Genomic DNA, 13843 nt, shown 5'->3' on the forward strand with positions numbered 1-13843 from the left:
GGTGTTTCATACTCTACAAATGACCATACCAGTTTTCTCTCACGCTGTCTCACTCACTTATTCATCGGAGCCCATGTTCTCTTACTCCTTTATTACCTCAATGACTGATACATTATAGTGGAAAAAATTAAAACTATTTACAATACATTGTGAAATTACTTTTACATGTGAAATAAAGATAATTATTCTCAACTGGAAGTGTATTTAAAGCATTGCAGGCTATAAGTGTTTAGGGGATGCATACAGAAAGAGCAACATGACAGAGCAAGACTGTACCATAGTTTAGAATATAAAAGCGACCCAGAGTTGAAGTGGTGCACAAATAGGGACTTTATAACAGCAGTAAACACTTTCCAGAGTCAGTCACCTCTCACCATTATTTCTCACCCAGAAATACCCCAGACTGGGTTAACAAGTCTCTAAATACAGCTTGTTTTCTAACGATTCTGGCTAAGCTATGTGTTATATTAGGACTGAGGACAGCGTCAGGCTGGTCCCCTGCTCATGTTGGCTTCTTTCTTCAGGAAATAAAACAGTGATGTTAGGTGGGCACACATATGTAAAAACAGGCATTAGAGGACAGGCAGACCTACGGTTAATATAATTTGTAAATTACAGTCGTTCCTAAAGCCTTGAATAGATGTCCAAAGAGCTGATGACTCGAACTACAAGAAGCAACACTGTTTTTGAGAAACAGCCCCCTCTCTTTGTACGGAGTGAGGTCGTCAGATGAACACCAACAGCCAACACTGACTTGAATTAAGAAAACTAATTCAGTACGACGTCAGTAGGAGGCTGGAGACTCAAGTCTGCTGCACAACAGAAGTGCCACCTGACTACAAAGTGAATTACAGCAAATACTGTTTCTCTACATGGGTCTTTGTCAAGTATCGCAACACCACATCTCCACTTTGCTGATCTAGTTTCAGCTTCATAGTCCACTAGTTGGCTGGCAAAGTATAGTCTAGAGTCCATAATGTTCCTGATTAAGCAATGAACTACATTTTATACAGTAGCATTGTCTACGAGCAGTTATTTGGGTTACATAGGTTTGCCGTGTGGGTTGACTTTGCACTACATAAAAACTCAGAGGAAGAAGATTCAGTATGGGATAATTACTACTGAGCTATATTACATGGACACTGACACGATACGCTGTTTTAAGTTGCACAAAGGAGACCATCTCTTGCACTGAAATATTAGCATGTTGCTGTGGATCACCTGATTTGGCCTTTGGATATGAGATGAGGAAGGCACAGGGAGAGAGCAGAGTTAGACAAGGCAGGGCTTGATCGTACACCTGCAGCTGGCTGCATGACAGTATGATGATAAGTTTGGAGATGGGACTGGGGGGCAGCGGCCAGCGCTAAACCATTGCTCTAGTAGCAGTGGGACAGTGCTAAACGAATGTGTGGAGAGCAAAAAACGAGACTACGCTTAATGTGTCCCAAGCGTGACAACAGCCAGAGTCATAAAACTGAAGAATTCTGTCACTGTGGGGTCAGATGATTCACTTATTCCCCCAAACCATTTTTGTCATCATGCAACACAGACTTAGATGTGGAACAGCCCGACCATCGTGTTCCAGTGATTTAACTCTTCCATGATATGGCTTTGACCGCAGCCCGGGCAGAGGTAATGTTCTGCAGTAGGTGACTGTGGCTGGGCAGAGCTGGGCAGGCGTCCAGCTGGCTGGCTGGATGCGTCTAAGTGAGGCTGGCGTTGGAGCTGCTGGTGCCGCTGTTCTTCCTCTGGCCGCTCTGCACCACGCTGGGAACCTGCAGGCCCGTCTGGACTGAGAAACTACCGTTCCACACCTGCAGGGGGCAGCACAGCAATATTCAACTAAACAAGAAAACTGATGGGATCATAACAGATCATATCATTCATTCAGATAACATCTAATTTCTTTGGACAATTTTAAGGGTAATTTCTCACCATGAAGGCTGGTATGATAGGCTGCTGGAACTTGGTTCTGAAGGTGTGCATTAGCTGCTTGGTTTTGGCGTTGTAGAAAGACAGTGTGCCTTGAGGGAAATGAGGAGGCAAATCACAAAAACTCACTTTATATGCAGTAAAACTAATACTGAACAATAAGCTTGACTGCATTGTTACGACAACAAAGACTCATAAAAGACAAACATTTTGATCCTAACTGTCACCACAATAGTACCTACTGCCCTCAAAACATTGTTTGATCTTCTGTAAAAATTTTTCTCAAGTGGTATTGTATTGTATTCACAGAACTACTTTTATATATCTGAATATCTTTGTTTTGCAGAAATTAGCAAGTTGCCTGTGTGTATAGTTTTTTAAGGAGTTTGGGAATTCAGCTTAAGTTCAAACACACCAAAACTATGACAATCTGTGACCATTTAAGCACTAACACTGTTTGTCTACATACTGGTATCATCTTACCCTCCTCGTAGTTGCAGTAGACTCCTATACGGTCCGGAATGGGGCAGTCCAGGGTCCGGGCCTTGTTGTTGTGCTTGGCTGTGAGGCTCTGCTGCAGCCAGTTGTTCAGATGGATGCACCAGGAAGCGCTGCTTTTCCCCAGCTGGTCAAATCGACCCAGGCTCCGCAGCGCAACACCTACGGCGAAGGCCTTGCTCTCCTTGTCAAACCGAACCTCCCAGTACTGCTGGCCAGCATCTATCACGGTGTCAGCTGTCGTTTCAGAGGGGAGAAGGTGATTTGATACATATCTGTACAGTTATTATATTTCAGGACATTTGCAGTCCACCATTTCTTGAAATGTTTGTCAGTGTGTAGACATGAATTTTAGTTACATAAACATTTCCTGGAGGCAGAGCTGCTCTGGAGGCAGAAACTGGGGGCCCAAACAAAAGTTTTAACCAAAATCTCCTCACTGGTTTCCCAGAGGCTAGCACCATTTTCAAAATAGACAGGGGGGCCACATCTTACATCCTCTAAACAAAGCAGCAGATTGTGTTGAAAATCATCTTTCGGCATCCACAGTTACATAAGCAGTTAGATCATGTACAATTTGTTTTATATTCGAGGGAAAAGGCGTCAATACAGGAAAATGTACTTTAAAACACAGATAAACAACATTTCTTGCCCCTCACTATAAAAAAGCATACCAAAATCACTGTGACGGTGGCAGTACACAGGAGTACACAACCAAAGTCAATAACTATCACTAGCTATTAAATTTCCCTTGCACAACATTTGCTGGTAGGCTTACTTGCAACTAAAGTGATGTTTTGTTTTGTTGCATCACCATACAAGGAGCTCAAATCAGTTTTACTAGGTCTGCTAGGAAAATTCCCCCGCTTCATAGTTGGAAGCATTGAACACATACTGGGTATTGTAGTGGAGTGTGGTGAACAGAAATGCATGTAATCAATAAATTCTATTGAATTCCACCAAAATCAGACTGAAGGGTAATTATCACTTCAGTCCATCACATATTACAATCGGAGCTGTGCAGTTCCCAGTTTGGTCATATCAAGTATCATGTGCAGTGCACTGGAGCAGAGGGGAGTGAACCAGAGGTGGTGGGGATGACATCAACTTTGGCAATCCGCTCGGCTGATTTATGCATGAATGAGCAGAGCCAAAGCTGTTTTGGAGACCAAGTTAGCCAACTGGTCAAAATATAAATGAACTTAAGCAACAGGGGCTTCTTCTTTCATTCATGCATGACCACGGTGCTCATGATCCTGGAGGGTGAGCAGGTCGTGTGGATAATCTGAACCTGAAAGGTCAGCTTCCCGTTTTACAAAGTGCTTAGATCTGATTTAACTTAGTCACAAAAACTTGTTCTTTGGCTCTGCCAGCTGCTTTTTAACTCAGCCAGTTATGCTGTTTTTGCCTCCAGAGCAGCCCTGTCTCCAGGAAATGTTAACATAACTAAAACTATGTATAACTGGACATTTAGAAGTAGAATAAATACAACAGAAATATGGTTGTTTTGTTTGTTATGTCAAATATCCACACTGAGAGTGAGTCTCTGTGTGTTCACTGTAATAGTGTGTATGCTCACCCAGCACTGTGTAGGACTCAGCTGTGAATCTGTCTCTGCCAGGCCGGGCAGTGGGCGCTCTCTTAGGTGACATCAAAGCTGTCCTGGTTACAAATGAGACGAATGGTAGAAAATCTTTGACTCAACAAAGATCAATAATTCTGAGGTTATCGTAGCTTAATGATAATGAGCACACACAGTACACGACCACAAGCCTTATGAAATGTTCAAATCACTGTTGGTCAAAGACAGCCCCGTTCACATTCATACAAACCTGGCTGGGGAGTGCAGCGGCGAGTTGGTTCTGTTCTTGTCCTTGCGGATGTCCTGAATCTTCCCTCCACTGCTGTCCCACTCCACGTTCAGGTCCTCCACCCTCAGGTTCTGGTGGGCCGACCCAGAGTCCAGTTTGAACAGGAAGGCTGTGGGTGAAAAAGGAGACAGGTGTTAAATGAACACATAGACAACTGAGTAACATATGGCTGCAACATCAAAGTAATATGCTTATGAACAGGAACTGAAAGACTTTCATGTGTTGTATAACTACAACTGATGATGATATCCTGATTATCCTCCTTTTAGAAAAACACAACTAGAGCGTCTGTTCATGCTTTAGATCTTGCACTACTTAGCACACTTTACACTGCTACTGATCGTTTTTCAAACTATAACATACTTGCTTTTGTTGAATGCACTTTTCTTATATTCAAGGCTGCCATCTGGTTCCATTCACCTGTTTTCATTCATTCTTCACGGCTGTGCACACTGATCTGAAAAGTGTCAAGGTCTGCTGGTGCGTTCATGTGCAGGCAGGATGCTCCGATATCCAATATTCACAGCTGATATACAATATATAAACACAGACTGAAAAGGATGCCGTGTGACTGAAAGCGCCTTCCTTTTTCATGAGAGCACAAGCAGACTTGCTGACTTTTCAGATCAGTGTGTGCAACTATAAAGTAACCTGAACAAAAACAAATTAGGTGACAATGTTCACTGCGATGAATTACCTGTCTTTAGCACGTTTCAAGTCCAAGTTGATTTTCATACCACAACATAATGAATGCAAACAGATGTCTGAATACAAACTGGAGCTGTCCTTCAAACATACTCTTTATTTTTTCCATTATGACTGGGATCTACCATCTAATCCAAGTATTCTCACCATGTGTTTCTAGTGTAACGGGCTCAGAGAATTCTCCTGCGACGGCCTTGTTGCACGCTCTCACTCTGAACGTCATGTACCGCGTGTCAAAGCGCAGGCCTGAAAATAAAAACAGAAATAAATAAAAAACATAAAATATGCCAGTTGGTTCAGCTTCATCGGGGTTTTGCATCAATCCCAAAATAACGTATAACGTTCCTCCTACCCGTCAGTGTGTGCTCCATTTCTCGTATCCCCTCCACCACCATCCAGGGATACTCCTCTCTGATGCGTGGCGGGCCCTCGTGGTTTGTGCGTCGATGTTCCAGAATATAGTGGTCTATCTTGCTGTCGGGCTCAGGTAAGGTCCAAGATATAGCCACCGTGTTGTCACACACCTGGCACTCGGACATTTGGATCTCTGGAGTGGCAGGCACTGGAGGAAAGAGAGAGGAGACAGTTCCTCAGCCCTTTTGTGCTCTTTTTTGGATCACATTAAACAGCTGGTAAACTAAAATACAGTCTATCTGGTAAATGGCAATAAAAAAATGTACTCGTCTGTATATATCACAAGGCATACAAATGTCACTGCCTCACATATAGGCAGATTATCAGTATGGGCTGATACAAGCTTTAAAAAGCAATATTGGTATCATTAAAGTACCAAAAAGTATTTTGACTGCTCATATTTACTGCCAATGTGACACTGCATTCACATATTGATTCTTACCAAAACTAATACCATTATCAGCCGTTATGGGTGGGACGGTACTGGATATCTGTGACAGCTGTTATGGGTTGGCAGATATCAGATATCAGGATCTGCCTCGACATATTGTCCCATCCCAACTCAAAAAAAATTAGTGGCCAGAACATCGGGTGACATTAACTGATTTACCCTCTAAAGATAACATTTACTCGCATTTGGTGGGTGTTAACTTAAATCCCTGCCTGCAGGAACCGCAACACAGTTACGGTCTGCAGCCGTTTCTTGCTCTGTCTTCATTTCTACAGTCAACCAGACCTGGGAGAAACTTGATGCCCCGCAGCATCTCTCTCTCCTGGCTGAAATCCACCATCAAGTGACTCATGTTGTCACTGGCTTTGGCCTTCAGGGAGAGGCGGAAGGCTGGGGCCATTGTCACGCTGCAAACAAAGAGACACACAAGGACACAAACACACACACACACACACACGGTGGAAACAAGTATGATCCATTATTCTACAGAATGAGAGGCAGAACTGTGGAAACGCTAGCTGGTGACTCTAATACTGTTTTCTAACTAAAGGCCACTAGAGTCCACTAAGTACATTTAACTACCTCACTACCACTCTACAAATCACCCTGACCAACATTTAAAAGCTAAGCTAGAGAGGGAGCAGCATTCATACAGGGAGGGGTTGACACAGGATGGCACAACTTGAGAAGACAGTGGGAAACAAAGACAAAAGGCTCGAGTGGAGGATGTTCCATTGTGCGTATTGTTTAAAAAAAAAACAAAAAAAAACAGGTGCGGTGACTACTTGTTTGAATGCATGCACGCTACATTATGAGATGGCTCATTGGTTAAAGGTTGCTACAAAGAAAAGGGAAGCAATAGACAGCTGAGTACTATACCTATCCTTAATGTCTTTGGCCGCCTGGAGAGGAGAAGCACAGGGGGAAAGGAAAAAGGAGAGAAGAGATACGGAGCGAAGAGAAATCTGAGTTGTAGCCCATCATGTTGTAATTCAACACTTACAACACAAAGCAGCAGGTGTTTGTGTTAAAATAATTATGCTGGTAGTAAGGCACCATCGTCCATCATAACAAAAGTGCAGCTATAAACAGTGAGCATGGGGAACAGTGCAGCAGCTCTGGATCAGCTGATGAGTTACCTGTGTGAAACCATCCGTCTCAGAGGAGCAGAGCGTCTGATTGGCCAGCTCTAGCAGCTCCTCGGAGCTCTCCAGGGCTTTGGAGCAGGAACTCAGCTGACTCTGAGGATAACACCAGGATGAGTAACAAAAACGAGTCAGTTCCACCCATCTGACTTATTCCGCTTTAGTATAATGGGACTATTATGTTCTGTGTTGTGTCTGCGGAGCTAGATGCATCATTTGAGAGTCATGTCTTGGTCCTGAGGGTCCTGAGTCTTCAATGCATGCACCAGAGAGCGAGATAGTCATGAATAAAGATAGACTAAATAGAGTACCTTCAAAATAAATTAAAGCTTAATGGCACTTGCAGGGTTTAACCTCTTCATGGATGCTGGCGTCCTTGGCTGACATACTGTCTTTCAGAGGCTATAGTGGGCTTTTCTTTAAGCTAGAGTGAACACTGGCAGCACCAAGACTGAAGCTAGACTAACTACGAAATCCACTGATACCAGGTATGCCATGATAGGTTGCTGGCAAAGGGACTAGATATTGCCACAAAGTTAGTTTACTTTTTGCAAAGGAAAAACAAGCATGGCCATTTTCAGTGGGGTTTTTTTGACCTCAGACCTCAAGATATCTGAATGAAAATGGGTTCTGTGGACACCCACAGGCCTTTGCACACACACCCACCTTATTCTAATCTCATGCAGTTTGGGGCAAAAAACAAACAGATTATTGTGTGTAATACAAATGTGTTATTTTGGCCTATTCTAAAATGGTGCATTTGTGCACACTGGGGCCTAAACACTCTTGAAATCACATAAATTGGGTTTGACTAGAAAGCTGAGACTCCTGTGGATTCAATGAGCACAGTTTTATTCATGTGTGATGATGTTAGCCTCCATAGTAGCCATTTTATTGTAGTGAGGCCATTTTTTTGAAACTTGATGTCATTGTATAAAATGACCTATTGTGACCTTTAAGATAATCACAGCCTCATGAAATTTTTACAACCACAAACTAGAGCCCTGAAACATTTGGAGGATGTCTGGTTTTCGTGGTAAACTGACAATTAAGGGGAGTTTCTGAGCGATTTCCAGACAGAAGGACTTGCCATCTAATCTCTGAAAAATGTAATTCTTACAGAAAACTCTAAACATCAGAAGTTTTTATACCAAATCACGGCATGTATTTTTTCTGTTGTGTTCCTAAAGGTCTTGGTGTCTCCATGCGGTATTTTGGAGGGATTTTTGACCATTACTATTAATTTTCAAGAGGTAAAAAATGTATCAACCCAAAAACTGCTGCAAAAACTTATGAGACATAAATAGGCACGGGAATGGCCCTCATATCCTTGGATCATTACGTTCTAACCCCATATACAACTTTCAGAATTTGACTAGGCACCTAAAAATGTTTATTACAGATTTATGACTGTAATAACTTGACGCACAGTGCTGAGCTGCAATCAATATATATGTTCTCAGCTTTTAGATGATGACTACCACCTCTACCACTGACCTTTTATCTCCCTCTGAGGTTCCCTGTCTCCCACTAAAATGGGTCTTAAAAATGTGGGTGGAGTGGAAAAAGTTTAAGAAAAAAATCTGAGCCTGAGAAGTAGTCAAGGATGGAAATGTGCACACTGTATCCAATCCCTGAGGCAAAACCAGCTGTAGGCCTCAAATCAGGGATGATGCCTGGGAAATTTGAGCCCTTTATTTGGCCTGGGTAGTACTAAAAATAATTTATCTCAGTACAACTGCTAGGGAAATGATTTCTGCAAAAGCCAAATAGGGTGATACAAATGAGTTACTTGGTAGCATAACTGTAAAATCAAATATTACACAAATGAAACTAAGAACTGGTTTAAAATTTGTCCTGTCGAGCATTTTGAGAGTTTAAACTTTTTGCCCTCAAAAGGGTGATATGCCATCTCTGCACCAATGTCTTCATTTATATAATAGCATTTTTGGCAAAATACCAAGTGCACATAACTTCTTCTTTTTTTTAAAGTAAAATTTCCTTATTGTTTTTGTGTGCTGTTAGATGTAGTGTTTTGTTTGTTTTTGTTGAGGGGAAAAATCAACAATGGTGAAATTTTCACTTTGCTCTTCTGAGACTATTTTTCAGTTACAACTTTGATAAGAGCGTTGATGAAACAACACTGAAACAAAACCACATGCAGTAATGTACACTGACAAAATGTCAGTTTCTGACAGTTAAAAGACCCACCACAGAAGAAACAGCTAAGATTTTCAATGTGGAAATCTTGATTGGGAAGTCTTGACAGTCACTAATAAATAAGCTTTCATGCATGCAAAAAACAAAAAACAAAAAAAAAAAAAATCACTTAAATGACCACAGCTGTCCAGGCTAAAATCTATCTGCTGTCATTTTGCAGGTTAAAAGAAACGATGAAACAGCAGTTACCTGTAGCTCATATGTGCGGCTGGCCCTCTCCTGTTTGATGCGCGTCATCATGTTTTCCTTCAGCTCATCGAGGACAGTGTGGAGGGAGCTGAACTCAGACTCCAGATCCTCCTGGACTCGGTTGGAGTTCATCTAGTATTAAACACACAACTGAGTTAAGACAGGAAGCACTGACACCCAGATCCGTTACAAGAATACACTGACAAAGGGAAATTGATGCCCGGCTTGTTAGCAGAGAGGAGTGACACTAATGCACTTAATGCATGTACCTCTAGGTTGTCGAGGCTCTGTTTGAGGCTGCAGATGAAGTTTGTGATCTCCTCATTCTTTAAGGCCAGCGTGTTGGTGATCTTACGCAGAGATTCCTGGAGTGCACACAACAAATTCAGGGCTTTAAAGTCAGTATTTGCCACGCCTGAGCAGTTTAAGACAAAATCTGAGCCCTCTACACTGAAAACACAAACATCAGTGGGCTCGATTATCCCAGGAGACTAAAAGATGATTGTTAAAGGTAGTACAACAAGGAATCTCAGCTCTATACCATCATTGCCATTTCCAAATGGTCAAAAAGGTGTGTTACAGCAAATAAAACTTCTTCATGTTTCTTACTTCCACCACTGCCAGTTCTTAGACTCACTATCACTTTGTTTCGGCTGTGAATCAGCGAGATAGTCTCCCATTCAGACCAATGCTTATTTTTCTGCCAGAGCCTTATTTGATTTAGAGCAGCGTCAAGCATGACACTGAGAGAGAGAGAGATGTATATATGTATATGATTGGTTTTTACATGCGTGAAAAAACAAATTTGTGTAGGAAGCTTCCATAATTTAGCAAAAACACTGCAATATTGTTGTTAGATCTCCCTATTTCTGGGCTTTTGGGATTAGAAAGTGGGACAAGAGTATGCAGGTTTTCTTCCCAGTGAAACACTACACCAGCTGAGCTCACTAAGAGAGAAGGAACCAACCAAGTGGTGAGACCTCCTTGCGTTGTGTTTGGTTGCAATGAAAACCTGCAGTCTTTCTCTCTCTCTCTCTCTGTGACAGATGGTTACATTTTATTCTCTGGACCAGATGCCATATGAGAGTCTCCAAGTCATCCTGCTGCATCTGTGAAAGGGATCACCCAGGCCTCTCTCTGTGAGCAGGCTGGGAGGACACTTCATGGGCGGAAGGGTGCGCATGTATAATTTAATAATGCGGCTCCACCACCATGGAGACCCGTGTCGTAAGATCTCGACACATGAAGCCTGTAATAGCGCAGATCATACCTCGGACACAGTGACTGTCCTGGGCTGTTTTGTCCAAGGTGTCCCACAGTGAAAACCCACCGCCTCACGCACCGAGCGGGTTTGATGCTCCTTGATGCGAGAGAAGCTGCGCAAAGGCCCCCGTCGGTGATGACCGTGTCCACCCTTAATCCAGTTAACAAAGTCCGCCTCATCGATAGCTTGCATCGCATAAACTGATTATCCCCTGGTAAACACACAGCGGACCTGCCAGCCCCTTTCGATACACACCAATCTCACTTCGGATCAGCCGAGGCCGGCCGGACGCTGCTGTTTTTTATCGCAGAGGTAACCTGGACAGTCACAGCCAAAATGGCAGGTTATCCTCTCAGCCGAAGACAATCACTTTTCAAGACTTCACGTCATTATTTAATTCATTACCTCACGGTGGACTCGGACAAACCCTGATTAAAAAAGCGACTCTGAAATTCAAGACTGCACCGCATCCACAACGTCCCCAACTACTATCCCGCTACTGCTCCCCCTCCTTTCTTTGTATAGCTACGCCCCGAGACGGCGGTGCCCATCACAGACACCTGTTCCTCCGGCCCGGGCTCACCTTCTGGTCCCCCATCCCGCCGCTCCGAAGCCCCGGCGCCGCACAAACTAGACAACACAGTCGGTGTTTTGCTCCGTCCCCCCGGTTTGGGCTGATTAGCGGCGCTGAGCTGGTACTGATGCTGCTGGAGTGCAGTGCATCTTCGTACACCAACGCCTTGGGCCGTGCGCTCTGCCACGCATGCGGCACGGGAGCATTGTGGGTAATGGTGTTTCTGCATGCGTGACGCTGCCTTCACGTGCCATCGGATTTATCGAGATTACGTTCCAGCGCACCTAAATACGACCCAAGAAACTCTGGGAAGTGGTATTTTATGTTGAAAACTAGTTTGACACGGAACAAACTGTAAAAAATAAAATGATCATATGATATTATGATCATAGAGTAATGAAACAAGATCCTGTTCTCGTTTCAAACTATCAAAATGTCAATGAAAACTTTTTTTGAGGTCATTTTGCATCAAATGGGAATGGTTAATGCATTGTATCCCGGGCTAGAGGAAAATCTATGGAGTGTAAATGTGAATGAACACACCAAAATTTTAACACCATTACACATGGGTGTAACATGGCGGCAAGTGCTTGCATTACCTAAGTTTGTCTGACGTCATCCAGCTTATTTCATGGCATGTGTGTGAAAATGCCCCTTTCACCCCCTGTCCTACTTTGCAAACAGTGAGTTAGATTCTCAGTTTCAACATCTATTCCATTTTTAAAAGTGGTGGAAAAATACTGAAACTTATTTTGGCTACTACTCAAGTGGAAGTAAATTAAAAAAAAAAAAAAATGCCAATACGGTAATGGGAAAATCCATTACATCCACACACACACACACACACACACACACACACACACACACACACACACACACACACACACACATCTATATGTACAATTCAGTCACCAATTCAGTCACCTGTATGTGTTTGTAGAGTGGGAGGAAACCAGAGATAATGGGAAACACTCCTGTATTTAAAATGCTGCTTCAGTAAAACTATAGAAGTACAAGCAGCAGTAGCTTAAAATGAGTGGTGGAGAGAGAAGAGTACCATAACTGCCGCTCAAGTAGAAGTACTGTTACTTCACTGATACTTTACTTAAATAGAAGTAGAAGTACTGCTGTAAAACTCTACTGCAGTAAACTGAAAGTAAAAAGTAGGCGTGTTAGGTGTGAGCTTTTGCAGTCATAAATAAAAGGGTGAGAGTGCATGGCTCAAACTTCATTCTTTTAAAGGGGCATTGCGCAAAATAACCGTCGGTTGAATGAGGTGAGGACCCTGTAGACTCAACTGGCAAATGTGGAATAAGTACAGAAAACGATGGTTGAGTCTGCAAGGTTCTCATCGTCAGGTCACTTCACTGACATTACCCCCCACACACATACACACCCCACACACACACTTATTCCACATTTTTGACAGCTGAGTCTAAATGGTCCTCGTTTCCGTCAATCATCTGTGATTTTTCATCATGTAGCTTTTACTGTGAAATTTGGAAATGACAAAAAGTAGAACCAACAAAGTGGAGGTAGATTCCTCTTCTCTTCTTTGCAAACTGAGCTTTTATTGTGAAAGGTTCTACCACCTGTCATTGATTATTTGTTCTCTGTAATGGATGTGATTTAAAATGTATTGAAGTGCAACACTCAGGAAAAAATGGACTAAAGTAAAAGTAGAATTACTGACTTTAAAAAAATACTCAAAAAGTACGAGTACCCATAAATCTTACTCAATTGCAGCAACATGACTAAATGTAAATTCCACCTCCACTTAAGATGTATATTAAAAGAAATTCCTGGGACTCTCCTCCAGTCCGTCAGAACTGAAGAGACATCTTGGGTGAGAAGTGAAGCGTCTCCAAGAATCTACAAACAAGTCCAGTTGACCTCAATTCAGCTCTATGTGGATATGAAAAGGAAAATTAGTCGTAGTTAAGAATCTTTTGGAATGTAAAATTATTGAAACAATAACTCGTGAGAAGTATTTTAATGTTGTTCAAACTGCTCCACATCCTGTTGGCAAATTTCAGCTCTCATCATATGTTATGATGCTTTATATAAAGTAACTAGCGCTGTCAGATAAAAAGTAAAAAAGTACAATATTGCCCTAAAAAATTAAAAGTGCCTATGAACTGGAGGAAATGTATTTTCCACCTTGGCTTGTTTAAGTGCAAAACATGCTCATCAGCTCTGTGCCAGACCATGGTTGTTACCAAAATGTTCAGACAGATAGATTAATCGATCAGTAGATACATATAGATAGAAAAACTTATTTGACCAGGATATCATTCCCTCAGGCAGCCAAACTAGAACCAAAATTTCTATTTCTTTCAGCTGATAGGATCCAAAAGCTATAACAACAAAACTATTCTGGTCTGTGTATTATCAAATTTAGTTTTTATTCACATTGTTGTTGAGATCATGTAACTGCTTGGAACAGAATTCAGCCCAGAGTTTATTCATACTCCCATGTGTGATAATGGCAACAGCAAATAAATGAGGTTAATTTAAAAAAAAAAAAAAAAAAAAAAAAAAAAAAAATTACAAATGCTTCCATTCTGTTGCTGCAGC

The 13843-nt window shown here is 42.2% G+C and overlaps 1 protein-coding gene across 2 annotated transcripts; it reads right to left on the reverse strand.

The window, feature by feature from the left end:
• Positions 1 to 76: 76 nt before the first annotated feature.
• On the reverse strand, positions 77 to 11450 carry fsd1 (fibronectin type III and SPRY domain containing 1). 2 transcript variants are annotated; one of them, XM_030049319.1, is made up of 13 exons: positions 11276 to 11450; positions 9698 to 9793; positions 9429 to 9560; positions 7014 to 7115; positions 6754 to 6776; positions 6160 to 6281; positions 5362 to 5571; positions 5157 to 5255; positions 4266 to 4413; positions 4013 to 4095; positions 2419 to 2670; positions 1939 to 2027; positions 77 to 1817 (listed from the first exon to the last, which is right to left on the reverse strand). In XM_030049319.1, the coding sequence occupies exons 1-13, from the start codon at positions 11288 to 11290 to the stop codon at positions 1707 to 1709; spliced, it is 1482 nt and encodes a 493-aa protein (XP_029905179.1). In that variant the 5' UTR covers positions 11291 to 11450; the 3' UTR covers positions 77 to 1706. The 2 variants fall into 2 exon arrangements, with proteins under 2 accessions (XP_029905179.1, XP_029905178.1); XM_030049318.1 differs by lacking the exon at positions 11276 to 11450 and adding an exon at positions 10699 to 11169.
• Positions 11451 to 13843: the final 2393 nt, after the last annotated feature.

The sequence above is a fragment of the Myripristis murdjan genome, chromosome 4 (genome assembly GCF_902150065.1).
Source record: "Myripristis murdjan chromosome 4, fMyrMur1.1, whole genome shotgun sequence".
NCBI classification, from domain to species: domain Eukaryota; kingdom Metazoa; phylum Chordata; class Actinopteri; order Holocentriformes; family Holocentridae; genus Myripristis; species Myripristis murdjan.